Source organism: Halichoerus grypus, chromosome 15 (assembly GCF_964656455.1).
Source record: "Halichoerus grypus chromosome 15, mHalGry1.hap1.1, whole genome shotgun sequence".
Classification (NCBI taxonomy): Eukaryota; Metazoa; Chordata; class Mammalia; order Carnivora; family Phocidae; genus Halichoerus; species Halichoerus grypus.
Genome location: NC_135726.1, coordinates 9,599,843 through 9,613,991, shown reverse-complemented (window position 1 = coordinate 9,613,991; position 14,149 = coordinate 9,599,843). Strand labels below are relative to the sequence as shown.

Here is a 14,149-nt window from a genome sequence, read left to right as displayed (position 1 = left end):
TGAGCAGGGAGCCCAATGTGGGGGCTCAATCCCAGGACCCCGGGATCATGACCTGAGCCAAAGGCAGACGCTTAACCAACTGTGCCACCCAGGTGCCCCTTGAGGAGACCAAGTTTGACTAATACTTAGAAGCTGAAGATTCTTAGAAAATTCACCTCACTCCCTAAGGCTAGGTCCACCTTCTATCCCTACAACAATGCCTTCCTTACAGGATTTACATGAAAAATCCTAGCATAATAGTTACAATGAGATTAATCGCCACTCTCTTTACTCCAAATCTTCTTGGTTGAACCACTTCACGTAATAGACATTTATTAAATGTCTACTAAACGTCAGTCGTTATGTGAGGCACTAAAATTGTGCTATCCAGTATGGCAGCTGTTAGCCACATGGGACTACTGAGCAGTTCTACTGGACAGTGTTGGTCTAGGAAATCAGCAGAGAATAGGGCAAGATCCAAGTCCAAGGTAAAAAATGTGAGAGATACAAATATATAAAATAAGTAAAAAAGGTTGAGAAGTTTTATGATAAAGTATGTTCAGTGTGGGTACAAATGGGGTCAAATCTGTGGTCAGGGCACATTGAGGTCAGGGCAAGGATGAGTCTGAGGACCTTATAGAGACATGATGCCTCATGGATCTATATGATGGGTCTTTAGGGAGGCCTAAGCTAAGATGTGGCTTGCATGTTTTATACACATGTTCTAGTTTTCTCAACATTCTGTAAGAAAGATCAGGAAACCACAGGAGAAACAACAAAGTCTGAACACATCACACAACTAAAAAGTAACAGATCTGAAATTTTAACCCCAAACTACTGGAGTCCTTGCTCTTTATGTACATTCAATGCTAACCCATCTCAGCAGGGCTTTGAACCCTCTTCCCAAACCCTGTCCTCAGCCTTCTCTTCAAATTCCCCGACACTTTTGCCAGTCACAGCTACAAGTAATAGCTCTAAGCAAAAATGAGACAACTTGCACAGACACCATAACCAATCTTTCCTTCAAGCATTTCAACCTCATCTCTGCTCTATCCACCTTCAGCCCTATCACTTCCCCTAAATGCTGCCCTTGAACCTCTGAAGGCAGCCTTAAAGATTTCAGCCTTGAGTATTAACAGACAAACAGCAAGGAGGACGACGGACTTGTTTATTAGACACTCTGGAAAACAGCAGCTTAGAGCAACTTTAAAATAGCAACCAGTGGAATAAACATGTCAATTACACAGGGTGGTCAGGAGACGTGTTGTAAACAGCAATTTATTAAGGAAATTTAAACTCTGGTGACAGTTTGTAAATCCTCACCGAAACACTTTCCAACTGAAGGCAATATTTTTATGGTTCCTATTCCCTGGCTATAAATGGGTACTTCTTCTTAAATAGCCCTTTCAGAAGCCCTAGTCCAGCCCAGGAGACAAGCTGGTGATATCATCCCGCTCCACAAAAAGGGATTTGTTCAGCCTCCAAGAAAACTGAGTGAGGCCTGCCTTCCCCAAGGACAAGGTGGGTTCAGGGCCACCTGCACCCATTACCTTCAATGTGTGTGTAGTTCTTGATGTGATTTTTGTCCAGATCATTGCCATTTTTTCCCCCTGCTATTCCTGTTGAGGTTTTGGGGGTAGAGGCCATGTCTGATGTCAATCAGCATTTGGGACAGGGATAAAAATCCTTACCTTAAGAATATTCTCAGAGCCAACTCTCATCTTCTTCCAGCCAATCCTGCAGTCATTCAGTTTCCAGTGGTTTTTCCCTAAAGGAGGATGAACTGGACTTAGAATCCCAGCAGGAGGAAGACAAGTTAAAGGAAAGCTCCTATCCTTGTCTGGCCTTGCGGCCAAGCACCTGCAAGCCAATTAGAGCTCCCCCAGTGCTGAGTGGGATGGTTTCCTAGCATAACTCCAAGTGTTATTATGCCAAATGAGTCTGTCTCTTTACTCTTCCAAGAGCTGAGCTGCTATTTCCTTGGTCAAGTGCCTTGTTGCTAGAGTCTCAGAGCAGAGGTGGGAGAGGAGGGAAGCAAAAGCCAAACCGTCCTGCCACACATTAGTTAACAGTTATTGAGCAAACACTGTGTGCCAAGTACTGTACTGCATGCATAGCTGAGCTAACCCGAAACAGCTCCTGCCCTCTGGGGGCTTACAGCCTAGCCGGAGAGACTGACATCCAACCAGTGAATCAATTACATCAATATATTTTTTAAATGAGTACCAAACTATGAGAAGGGCGATAAAGGAAGCAGGGGACCTTCTTGGAGAAAACAGAGTAGGACCTTGCTACATTATGCAGATAGAGAAGATGTGTGAGAAGGTGATCTTCAAGTTCAGATCTGGAAGACATGAAGGAGTCGGGTCATACACAAAGTAGCACTAATTTGGACTCACACCAAGAGTTCGAGTTTGGGAAGGGGTGACGGTATAGTGACAGAGAAAAAGGCTGTGGAAAAGCACAGTGGGGATGGAAAGACAGAACTAAATATGACTCAAAGTTGGCAAAAGGTCTCCATGAAGGGAGAAAGTCACCAGGAAGAACCAGGTGGGTCTCACCAAGTAGGAGGTCCTCAGAAACCAAAGTAAGAAGTCCGGGTTTCACCTTCAGTATAATGGAAAGATTTGGAGGGTTTTAAGTCAGAGAGTGATGATCCCATTAATGATGTGTGGAGCATTCACTTGAGATGGGCAGGAGCAGAGTGGCTGAGCTGGGCCAGGACAAGAGCTCTTAGAGACTTCAGATGGGATGAGGCAGGAAAGAGGAAGCATCCGTGTAGAGGTAGAAACCACGGCATTGCTGTTGACAAGGTTGCAAGGAAGGGCATTGTGGGCCAAAGTCTGGGGGAAGAGGGTGGCAAAGCACAAAGATTATTCCTAGTTTTCAGAAATGGCCCCCTGAGTGGGTTGGGGACATTAACTGTGCTGGAGAAGAGCTAGGAAGAATAGACTTTTTTAAATTCATGGGATGTTAATGGGGGAAGAATCCAGAATTTTGCTTTAACCATCAGGAGTTTGAAATGTCTCTGAGACATCCACCTGGAAGGGTCACATGGGCAACTGGAACTGTGAATCTGAAGGAGGAGATCCAAACTGAGAGGTAAATGTGAGAGAGTCCCAGACAGAGAGTTTGAAGCCATGAGAAGGAGGGAGAGAGTAACGGGGGGGTAGTCAGGAGAGAGTCCTGAGGGGTACCAGGCAGTACAACTGGGGAAGAAACAAATCCTCAAATATTTAATTAGAACAAAAAGTGTGGGCTTCAGCAAAACTCTTCTGGATGTTACCGTAATGGTGGATACATGACATTATACACTTATTTGCCAAGAACCATGGAGCTGTACGACACAAAGAGCTAACCCTAATGTAAACTATAGGCTTTAACTGATAGTAATAGATCAATATTCATTCATCAATTATAACAAATACTCTACACAAATGCAAGATTTTTTCTTTGGTTTTTGGTTTTTTTGCAAGATGCTAATAATAGGAGAAACTGGGGAGGGGGGCAGGGCAGGCTCTCTATACTTTCTGTTCAATTTTTCTAGAAATCTAAAACTGTTCTAAAAAATAAAGTCTTTTAATTTAAAAGGGGGAAAGCAAAGGCTTTAGGATCTGGCTAAAAGAAAACAAATCCAAAAAGTGTCAAAGGCTTCCTAGAAAGGAAAAAGAGCCTAAAACAATATAGATTTATTTTGAAGAAAAAAGACAGCCTTTTCTTACAAATCTAGTTTGAACATAGCACAGATCAAAGATCCAAGAGAAATCATTAGCTTTCCACGACTGTTCTGTAACTCAAAATCTCTTCTCAGAGGAAAGGATTTAAGAAGCTGGAAAAAAGTATTTTCAATCAATCATAAGATCAGTTTTAAAGCATTGATCCTTTTCCCTATTCAAATCAAAGCATATTTTTCACAGGCCAGGTCAAAGGAGAGATCTTCCAGGGTCAGTCAAAACTAGATTTTAAATTCTACTCCAATTCCACTGGAATCTGAGTGATGAACAAGTCCACTTAACTTTCCTGAGGCTCAGATTCAATCATCTGTAACTGGAGAAAATATTTATCCCATAGGCTTGCTGTGAAGAATAAAAAGATCTGGTATTCCATGAAATGAATTGTACATACTATTATAATTGATGGTAAGGATGTTACAGATATTATTACTATTATTATCATTAAGCACTAGGCATTGTGCTAAGTGCTTACAGCTATTATTTCATTTAATCTTTCCAACAGCCCTGTAAAGTAGGCATTCCTAGCTCTGTGTGAGAATAGGCCCAGACAGGTTCAGTGACTTGCCCAAGAGCACACAGCTGATAAATGGTTGAAATACAAACTTGAACCCAGCTCAGCTTGTTTCCACAATGCTGTCAAGTGCCTACTCATAGATTGCCCAAATCAGTACAAGGATTCTGCATTATAAGTAAAATATTTATTCTTTATTTCACATTTACATTGCTAAACCATGTCAGACTTTTCTCTATCAGCGATCTTACTTCAGTGTTAATACGTGGGTAGGGTACAAAGAGGCTTTCACAGGAAGGCAACGAAGATAGATTAGACTGTGGTTTTCCAAGATCCAGAGGAAATGAATCATCCCTTGATTCTTCCTATGTTGTCTCAAAAAGAAAAAGAAAGATAATGGACGTCCCTTGATTTTGATACAAAAGCCTCTCTAGTTCCTAGAATTTGTCCTAAAAAGCCCATTGTTAAGGTAAGAATAATTATACTGAGTCTTTCATTCTATTCTTCTGTTATTTCTGTATTCCCTTTGACAGTATTTTTTAAGTGTTTGGGGTAATTTCAAGGCAGAAAGTGTTGGGTGACAGGGATTTGCAAAATAGCTATAGTTGATATTTTATATTAATTCTTACAGAAATAATTCACCATCTTAATTTTCTTTTCATTCTAAAGTGTTTCCCAAAAATGTAACTCTTCATGAATTCACAAAATCCTAATAGAAAGCCTTCTGTTTGATCATGGACCATCCGCTTTGGCCACCCCTGTTACGCTCTGTGAGCAAACCATTCCCAAGTTTCACCTGAGCTGAGTAGACACATGAATGTGTGTAGACTCCAGCATCACACACACAGTCATACACATGCAGGAGCTTTCCTAGTTTTTTGGGTGTGCTTTATTTATTTATTTGCCCTGAAAACGGGACTGAATTTCCCAGATGATTAAGTGAACTTCAGAGCTCCAAATCAAGGGCTTAAATATTGGGGTCTTTACAGAGACTACAAACCTCTTGGACTTTAAGAAAGAAGAAGAAAGCAGGCAAAACCCTTTATCCCTTAGTTAAGTCTGAAAAGGCAAGTCAAGTAGAAAATATAACAGGAACATTAAAAACAAAAAAAGTCTAACCTGAGACACAAGAACAAGGGGCCACCTTCTGCTGTGGCCAGCCAAGGAATTCAAACATTTCGTCAGCAGGATTCCAGCCAATTTTCACTTGAGCTTTTATAAAGCTGGCCCCAGGCATTCCAGAGCAAGATGTAGCTGCGCAGTCTACTTGCCTCTTAGCTACTTCACAGGAGCTGGCAGTGGTCCTCAGACTTGCCCAAAAGCCATGGCAAAGAATGGACTTGTAATTTACATCCTGGTTATCACCTTACTCCTGGACCAGACCACCAGCCACACATCCAAATTTAAAGCCAGGAAGCACAGCAAACGCCGAGTGAAAGGTAACAGGGCTTTTCAGGCCAGCAAAATTCTAGGCTTGCTCAGTGTGGGGAGGGACTGGGCAATATTCATTTCCAAACTCTTCTAGGAGAACTGTCTCTGGTGAAAGTACCATGCCATCATGTGTATATGGCATTTCAGGGGACTGAGTGACCTTTTAATTCTCTGGAACAATTTGATATTTAAAGGAATCACGCAGTGGGGTCCTTTTTTTTTTAATAGAAAAAGTTTCTGTGTTGTATATCCTTTGTCAAGTGAGCTTAGCCACGAAGAATGTTCTTCAGAGGGAGGTAACCTGGATACGTGGATATCTGGTTATTATGAACAAGGGGTCAAGTAGGATAGACTGATTAAAAATTAGAGTATACTGTTTCATTCCTAGATATTATATAACTGTTCAAATATATTTGTAAGATAACTATAATCTTATTAAATGTATAGTCAAGGTTAGACCATTTTGTCACTGGTTATCACATAGGTATATTTTCATACCTCTGACAATATAAAGACAGTCTAGGGCGCCTGGGTGGCTCAGATGGTTAAGCGTCTGCCTTCAGCTCAGGTCATGATCCCGGACTCCTGGGATCGAGTCCCGCATCGGGCTCCCTGCTCAGCGGGGAGCCTGCTTCTCCCTCTGCCTCTCTCTCTCTCTCTGTCTCTTATGAATAAATAAATAAAATCTTAAAAAAAAAAAAAAGACAGTCTATACTACACATTTAAGTTTTTTCATGTCAGAGAGAAATTGAACCTCTTTTTAAACTTAAAAATATTTCAACGTGCAAAGTCATGTAGCGTTTGAAAACATTTTTTTTTTTAAGATTTTATTTATTTATTAGGGAGAGAGAGAGAAAGCACAAGCAGGGGGAGTGGCAGGCAGAGGGAGAAGCAGGCTTCTAGCCGAGCAGGGAGCTCGATGTGGGACTCCATCCCAGGACCCTGGGATCATGACCCGAGCCGAAGGCAGACGCTTAACCGACTGAGCCACCCAGGCGTCCCTACGTTTGAAAACATTTTAATGCAAAACTGTATCTCCAAGCAATCCCCAAATCTGGATGGCTTGAACTGGGTTAAGAGGCAAAAAAGAAAAAAAGGGGTTCTTGGGTGGCTCAGTCAGTTAAGTGACCAACTCTTGCTTTCAGCTTAGGTTATGATCTCAGGGTCATGATTTCAGGGTCGTGAGATCAAGCCCTGCGCTGGGCTCTGCACTCAGTGGGAGTCTGCTTGACATTCTCTCTCTCCCTCTGCCCCTCCCCCCTGCTCACTCTCTTTCTCTCTCAAATAAGTAAATCTTTAAAAAAGAAAAACAAATCTTGCAAAAAACAAAGATGACAGCAATTTATCTGCAATATGCTGAAAGCATAGCAAGAGGAAAAAAGTATCAAGGGAGACGAAGAGTGATGTTTTATCTCATTCTCTGAGTCATTTTCATTTTCCTATCAGCATATTTCAAGGTCAGTATTATGACACTATTTCCTTAACAATTTCACCTCATTAGTAACAAAACATATGAAACATAACCAACAAAGTGCAAGGCAGACTTGACACAACATGGATGGCTGGTGGGTTAAAAAGGAGGCTTGTCTTGGTGTGTGTTCTGCGTATTATAAAGTGCCCTAAAAAGGGGGCGTTTATTTCTATGATTTAGGTCTGACGCAAGATTTCTTCAGTGGACTCTTTTTCCTTATACAATATTAAACTTTCCTGTTACCTCTTTTAAATGGAAGGTTAAAATACTTCTCATACGTGGTATAGTATACTGGTGAAGATGAGGGCAGGGAAAGGAGGGAGGGAGAAGATACTGTGTGATCATGTGGCGTATTTTTCCTGCCAGCATCTCTTCACCGCCAGGAGGCAGTGGCCAAGTGGTGACCACCCAGTAGGGACGTGGAGAGGGCTGTGAACATGTGGGTGTGTGTGTGCTATGGGGATGTTTCTGAAGTCATTCGGTTCAGGTCATGCAGAGCTCCCCCCACCCCATCCCAGCCACACGCATGTATACCCACATGCTCTTCTTCCCTGTTTGCCTTTTAACTGACTGCGCACACCTCTTCAGCATCATCCTCCTGAAGGAGTTTTTGTGAGTTTTCGCTATTAAGTCCAAGAAAGCAGATTCTACAGCAGTAAGTGATGCAATAAGCCTAAACTTACCAAACACTTCTCTCTCCACTAACACATACAATTTTAAAACATTTTAAGTATCTGGTAATTATACCAAACTTTATGAAATCAAAAATGAAAGCCATTTTTTCTCTCCCAACCCTCTTCACAAAATTACCCACTATTACATGTTGGGAAATAATATTCCCAGAGTTCTTCTAATGCACAATTAAAACCTGCTATTTTTAACCAAATAAGAATTGGCTATTAATTTATTTCATCCACCGAATCTTGGATAACTATCAACATAAGGGATACATCAGTCCTTAAAGTAGTTGCATAATATTCCATTGCACAGATGGGTCGTGATTCATGTCATCTGTTCTCTCTTGGTGAACTTCTATGTGGCTTCCATTCTATTGTTTTTGACCCACTGCCTCAGTGAACTGCTTTGTACACATATATTGAACCCATGCTAGGTAGGATGTTATGATACACCTCTAGAAAACTGCAGGTTCATCACACTTTCCAACTGTCTCCCAAAATAATAGCATCAACCCACACTGCTCCCGTCTTCAGCATATGAGAGTGACCATTCCCACACACCTTGACAACGTAACATCGTATCATCAGCTTAAGCTCTGTCAACCTAACCAAAAAACAAAATACCTCTCTTTTAATTTGCATTTCTTTGGTTGTTAAAAAGGTTGACACTTCTTTGGTTGTTAATGAGGATGAGGTAGATTTCATAGGTTTACTGGTCATTTTCCAGGAATTATTTCTGCATTTCTATACTGAAACTACTTTTGGAGAAAAACAATAATAAAATTAGAGGGAGTTTTTGTTGTTGTTATTGTTGTTTTACTCAAAATGGCAATCGAGGGACTTAACTCAAAAACAAAATTTCCCTGGTAATTTAACTCATAGGTCTCAATAAATTATATGTTGCAGAAATGAATAAAATTTAATTTTTTAAAAAAGATTTTATTTATTTACTCGACAGAGAGAGATACAGCGAGAGAGGGAACACAAGCAGGCGGAGTGGGAGAGGGAGAAGCAGGCTTCCCACAGAGCAGGGAGCCTGATGCGGCGCTCGATCCCAGGACCCTGGGATCACGACCCAAGCCAAACGCAGACGCTTAACGACTGAGCCACCCAGGCGCCCCTAAAATTTAATTTTTAAATTGAAATATTCCCTGTATTCATTGTAGACAAAACACATCCACATTTGTCACAAAGGTTAGAAGCAGAAGCCAAGTCACCTGGACAATGATTTCCATAATGATTTCCCAGGAGCCTAATGTTATTCATGTCTTCATGTTAATTACAACGTTTACAGCTTCCCTGTGGAGGCCACATACTTATATAGAATGAAGCAGGAAGCTGAGAGGGAAGGCGATGACATTTGTATGGTTGACAATTTGAAACTTGGAAGCAAGTCTTCAGCGGTCTTTGTGAGCCTGGTCTCCAACAGTTGATGGTTTTGCATTCTGAATGTACCCTTATATTTATTCTGGATCGAATGGTCTCTGAGGAAATTCTTGGGTTACTGTATTTCTGAGCTGAGCTACTGGATGCTTTCAGAATTGATTTGCAACATCAAGTGAAACAGAGGTGGGGTCCACCCCTGGGTATCCCAGAAGGCTTTCTTAACCCAGCGTGGAAACACCTGACTTGCAAAGCGCATGTTAAAGAGGATGATGAATCAGCATGTGTGGATTTTGGGACGGTCCTGAAAAACCCAGGATAGAACACAGATTCCCCATATGGCATCTATATAAGGAGGCAGGTGGGGACAGCTCATACCAAGCTTTAAGCATCTTCTCTGTTCAAGGGCATGTGCTAGGGATCAGGCAATTACTGTGCAGGAGCAGATCAGAAGGATGTGACGAGCACAGACTTGGAGTAAGACAGATTCAAATCTTGACTGCACCTTACTAGCTGGCTAGCCTATGGCAGGTTAATTTGACTTCCTGTGCCTCTACTATTTCTTCTGTGAACTGAGGATAGTGATGGTATCTATCTCACAGGAATACTGAAAGAATTAAGCTCCTGGTGTACAGTGTATGGTGGCTCTTAATATTTTTCCTTTTTGTTATTTATGATAATTTATTATAATTCTTGCCTTTGAAGAGTTCAAACTGTCAATTTCTAAGACAGACCCCATCAGTCCTAGAATCTTGTCTATTCATTCAACAAACATTATGCGCAGCTATTATGTGCCAAGCATTGTGTTAAGCACAAAGAGCACCATGGACAGTAAGACACATGAAATTAAGTAAGTAAAAATATAGATTAGAGAAAAGTGCTCAGAAGAAAAGTAAAGGTTCAAAGAAAGAGATTAGTCAGACAGATGTTAATGTAGAGACAATGACCAGAAAAGGCTTCTGGAAAAGATATTTCAGCTCAATGAGGAGATGGACAAGAGCTGGAGCAAGAGTGTTCCAGGCAGGAGGAACCCAAAGGAATGGATGCTGAGATGACACACCTGACTCTGAAAGTCAACAAGTCTGATGCCTGATGGAGGGAGAGTCCCACAGGATGGGGCTGGAGAGGCACAGCAGCCCTGTCTCAAAGAAGGACCATCTAGAATTATTACTACAACCAAGCTCTTATGAATCTTCCTGGCCAACATATTGTCATCCATTAATTTTCATGTACACTCGGCTCAGTTTCATCAAAACCACCCTCACCTTAGATTCTGGGTTCCAAAGTTTTATTTTATTTTTATCTTATTTTAATCATACGCTTTTCATTCCTCCTACCCTAAAATATCCCCAGAAAAGGATGGAGACCTGAAGACTCAAATTGAAAAGCTCTGGAGAGAAGTCAATGCCCTGAAGGAAATGCAAGCCCTACAGACAGGTAAGACCCGACTCATCAATGCCTTGTCTCAAAAGAGATAGGAAAAGAAATCGTGATTTGCCAGTAATTCAAACCATATCTAGAATACATGTCAAGTTCTAGGTGACACTTTTTATTTTATTTTTTAAAGATTTTATTTATTTGAGAGAGAGAGAGAGAAGGAGCAGGGGGAGGGACAGAGGGATAGGGAGAAGCAGACTTCCCGCTGAGCAGGGATCCTGACGTGGGGCTTGATCCCAGGACTCTGGGATCATGACCTGAGCTGAAGGCAGATGCTTAACCCACTGAGCCACCCAGGCGCCCCTAGGTGACACTTTTTAAAAGACACATTGGAAACCCAGAGAGGCGTCCAGGAGAAAGGATTCAAAAGCTGGGCAGACAACTGTTTGGGGAAATCAGCTTGATTTTCTACTCCCTTCTCCTATATATGGGTGGTAGAGAAATAAAAATAAACATTTCAATAATACATTTTAAAAGCTTGTTCATAATTCTTCTCTAATAGGCAATGAAACAGAATTGAAGCAAATATTAATTGGTGAAAATAATTAGCACTCATTAGATGTTTACTTAGTGCCCATTGGGAGATCTGCTGAGGTTCAACTAAACATAGGATCACAGGACTCACTCTGGCCACATGGAACACCAGATGCAAATGGAAGGCCATTGGTTAGAACCACAGCTTGCCATTCCTCTTTACATGGGGGTAGAGCTCCCAGAAACCTAAAAAGCTACCCTCCTTGGCTCCCAGGGTAAGGAAAAGAGAGCCACACTGGGTGGGTTCAAGAACAGCCCTTGCCCACAATGCTTATACCCCCGGGATCCAACACCTTACAAAGCAACTCCAAAAACAGAACTTCAAGGGTCCTTCAAGAGACCTGTCCAATTATAAGAGTTACCACTTTCAGGGAAGACTAAAGTTATGGCCTTCCATCGAGGATTTATAACTCCCAGGCCAGCTATATATGACCAGTTCAAGGTCATTTTTACCATAAGCAATTTTGCCTAGTAATACTGTTTACATATTCCCTTTATCAGGTTTCTAGGATCAGAATTCAGAAGCTAAAGGAAGATCAAATGACCAGACAGAAGGCAAAAGAGTTTTATTAACGCTTTCCCCACAGCTGGGCACTATAAATACTTTACAAATATTAACACACTAGTCCTCCAACAATTTATGAGATAGGTGCCATTATGATTATCCTCATTTTACAGATGAGGAAACTGAGGCACAGAGACATTAAGTATTTTCTCCAACAATTACACACCTAATAAATGTCAGAGCCTGGTTCTCCAATGCTTTGCCCTAAAACTATCTTTATGTTTGGTTTATCCTGGATAACCTAAACAATATTACCAGGGCTGAGTTATCTGCATAACAAAACCATTGTCTCTCCATATGTCAACTCACACTTCTGTTTTTGTTTGTTTTTTAAATAATTATGGAACACCACCCAGTTCCAGAAGTTCCAAGGAAATCAGCACACAGTAGAGCTCTACAAACTACCAAGCATGTGTCTATCAGAGCAGCATGGGCTAAAAATGTTTTGATGGTGGGACAGACCTGGATTTATGTAGTTATGATCTTATCTGCTATGTAACACGTTTTTACACACTAAGTCGTTACAAATAACAACTTCTGTAAGCCTCAATATCCTGATCTCTAAAAGTGGGAGTAATAAAATCTCACTTTCTGGGACTGCTGTGATTATTACATGAGTTCATTATTATAAAGTGCTTAGCACAGGGTCTGACACATACAAAATCTCCAATAAATATTAATTCATCATTATGATGACACATCATTCAATCCACAAATATTAATTGCTATTTTCCAAGTCCAGTCCTGGATGCAAAACACTCAAAAAGCATCTTAATATATCAAATTTCACATCTTTACAGTCTGTCTCCGAGGCACAAAAGTTCACAAGAAATGCTACCTTGCTTCGGAAGGCTTGAAGCACTTCCATGAAGCCAACGAAGACTGCATCTCCAAGGGAGGAACCTTGGTTATCCCCAGAAACTCTGATGAAATCAATGCCCTCCGAGACTATGGTAAAAGCAGCCTTCCAGGTGTCAATGACTTTTGGCTGGGCATCAATGACATGGTCACAGAGGGCAAGTTTGTTGATGTCCATGGAGTCACCATCTCCTTCCTCAACTGGGACCGTGCACAGCCTAACGGCGGTAAGCGAGAAAACTGTGCCCTGTTCTCCCAGTCAGCTCAGGGGAAATGGAGTGACGAGGTCTGTCGTAGCAGCAAGAGGTACATATGCGAATTTATCATCCCTTAATAGGCTCTTCTCAAAAATGCAAGATCGGTCACGATTTATAGGCTGATGGTTCACAAGAGTAAGTCAGAATTGTCACACGGGCATCTGTGTCCATAGGAATACAGGAGTCAGCCAATTTTGCTACCACATTTCATTGTGATTTTGCCCTCCATGGGGTATAGGAGATCAGAAAATAATGACCAGCTATGTGCACAATGTTAATGTGGGTTCTGCAAAATGGGCTATCAAATCCTTCCCACTTTCCTAGGCCCTCTCCCTTGTATAGAAACCACGTCTGTGTTAAAAACACAACAGCTACCTGGAAGATTTTCCCTTTAAAGTTTAGTATGTATTTGATTGATGAGAATTCTCTCAATCAGAGAGTCTGGGTGTGATATAATCCAGAAACCTCAGTCTGATGCCCAGTCTGTTCCATCCCAGTCATAGTACCTTGCTAGCCCATAAACTTTTCTGAGTTGCTGCATCCCCTGGTGGGACCTGCATCTTGTCTGCCACATCAGAACATGGATGTCTCAGAAATGTTCTGATTTAACTTTGTTTTCTTCATGACCCTTTCCCTCCACCATATACACACACTGATTTTGAAAATGCCTAGTCAAGTTCTGAAAGGAAATGATAAAGTAGCATATTTGGTCAATGTTTAGTCCCAGAATTACATTACAATTTCTGACTCAAACGGGTAACCCTAAGGCAGAGTGTATGGGAAAATAAGTAAGAAAAAAATATGTCTACTTTTCCCTGGCTTTAGTATCCTTATCCTCCCGGATGAAATCGAGGGTTGATATTATATATATCATTTCCTTTTTTATATACTTTATGTACTTATATATATATTTAAACAAGCATATATTGAAGTCTATTAGGGGCAATCTATCTTTTGAAGTTGAACATTGGATTTAAATAATACTATTTTGTAGTCATACATCTATGTAGTATTTTATTCTGTCAAATGCTATTTCCATTAAATAGTTTAACTAGATTGTACAAAATAACATCATTGCCTAATATGAAATTACAAAGCTTAGGCCTGAGGGAAATGGGCTTTTTAGAAGCCAGAAATTCTAAGTGTATTCTGTTCTTCAAATGTCATTTTTTTCTTTAAATATCAAATATGTTTTATGAACAATATCTTTCTCTGCAAACTTTAATTACGTGTGCTTGGAATTAAGTTTTAGTTTTTTTCACTGCACAATAAAGCCTGAGTTCTGGTTGCTGCGGATATATTTGGATGTTGA

General features: G+C 40.9%; 1 protein-coding gene across 1 annotated transcript; it reads left to right on the top strand.

Moving 5' to 3' along the window:
* The first annotated feature begins 5,548 nt into the window (after positions 1-5,548).
* Positions 5,549-12,914, top strand: CLEC3A (C-type lectin domain family 3 member A). The gene is made up of 3 exons (XM_036070040.2): positions 5,549-5,663; positions 10,540-10,623; positions 12,523-12,914. The coding sequence occupies exons 1-3, from the start codon at positions 5,549-5,551 to the stop codon at positions 12,912-12,914; spliced, it is 591 nt and encodes a 196-aa protein (XP_035925933.2).
* Positions 12,915-14,149: the final 1,235 nt, after the last annotated feature.

What these genes read in the sequence shown, in the direction of transcription:
- CLEC3A (XM_036070040.2), top strand. Translation starts at nt 5,549, where the DNA reads ATGGCAAAGAATGGACTTGTAATTTACATCCTGGTTATCACCTTACTC. An exon ending in CAGCAAACGCCGAGTGAAAG is followed by an intron (nt 5,664 to 10,539) that starts GTAACAGGGCTT and finishes AAATATCCCCAG; the next exon opens with AAAAGGATGGAGACCTGAAG. An exon ending in AATGCAAGCCCTACAGACAG is followed by an intron (nt 10,624 to 12,522) that starts GTAAGACCCGAC and finishes ACATCTTTACAG; the next exon opens with TCTGTCTCCGAGGCACAAAA.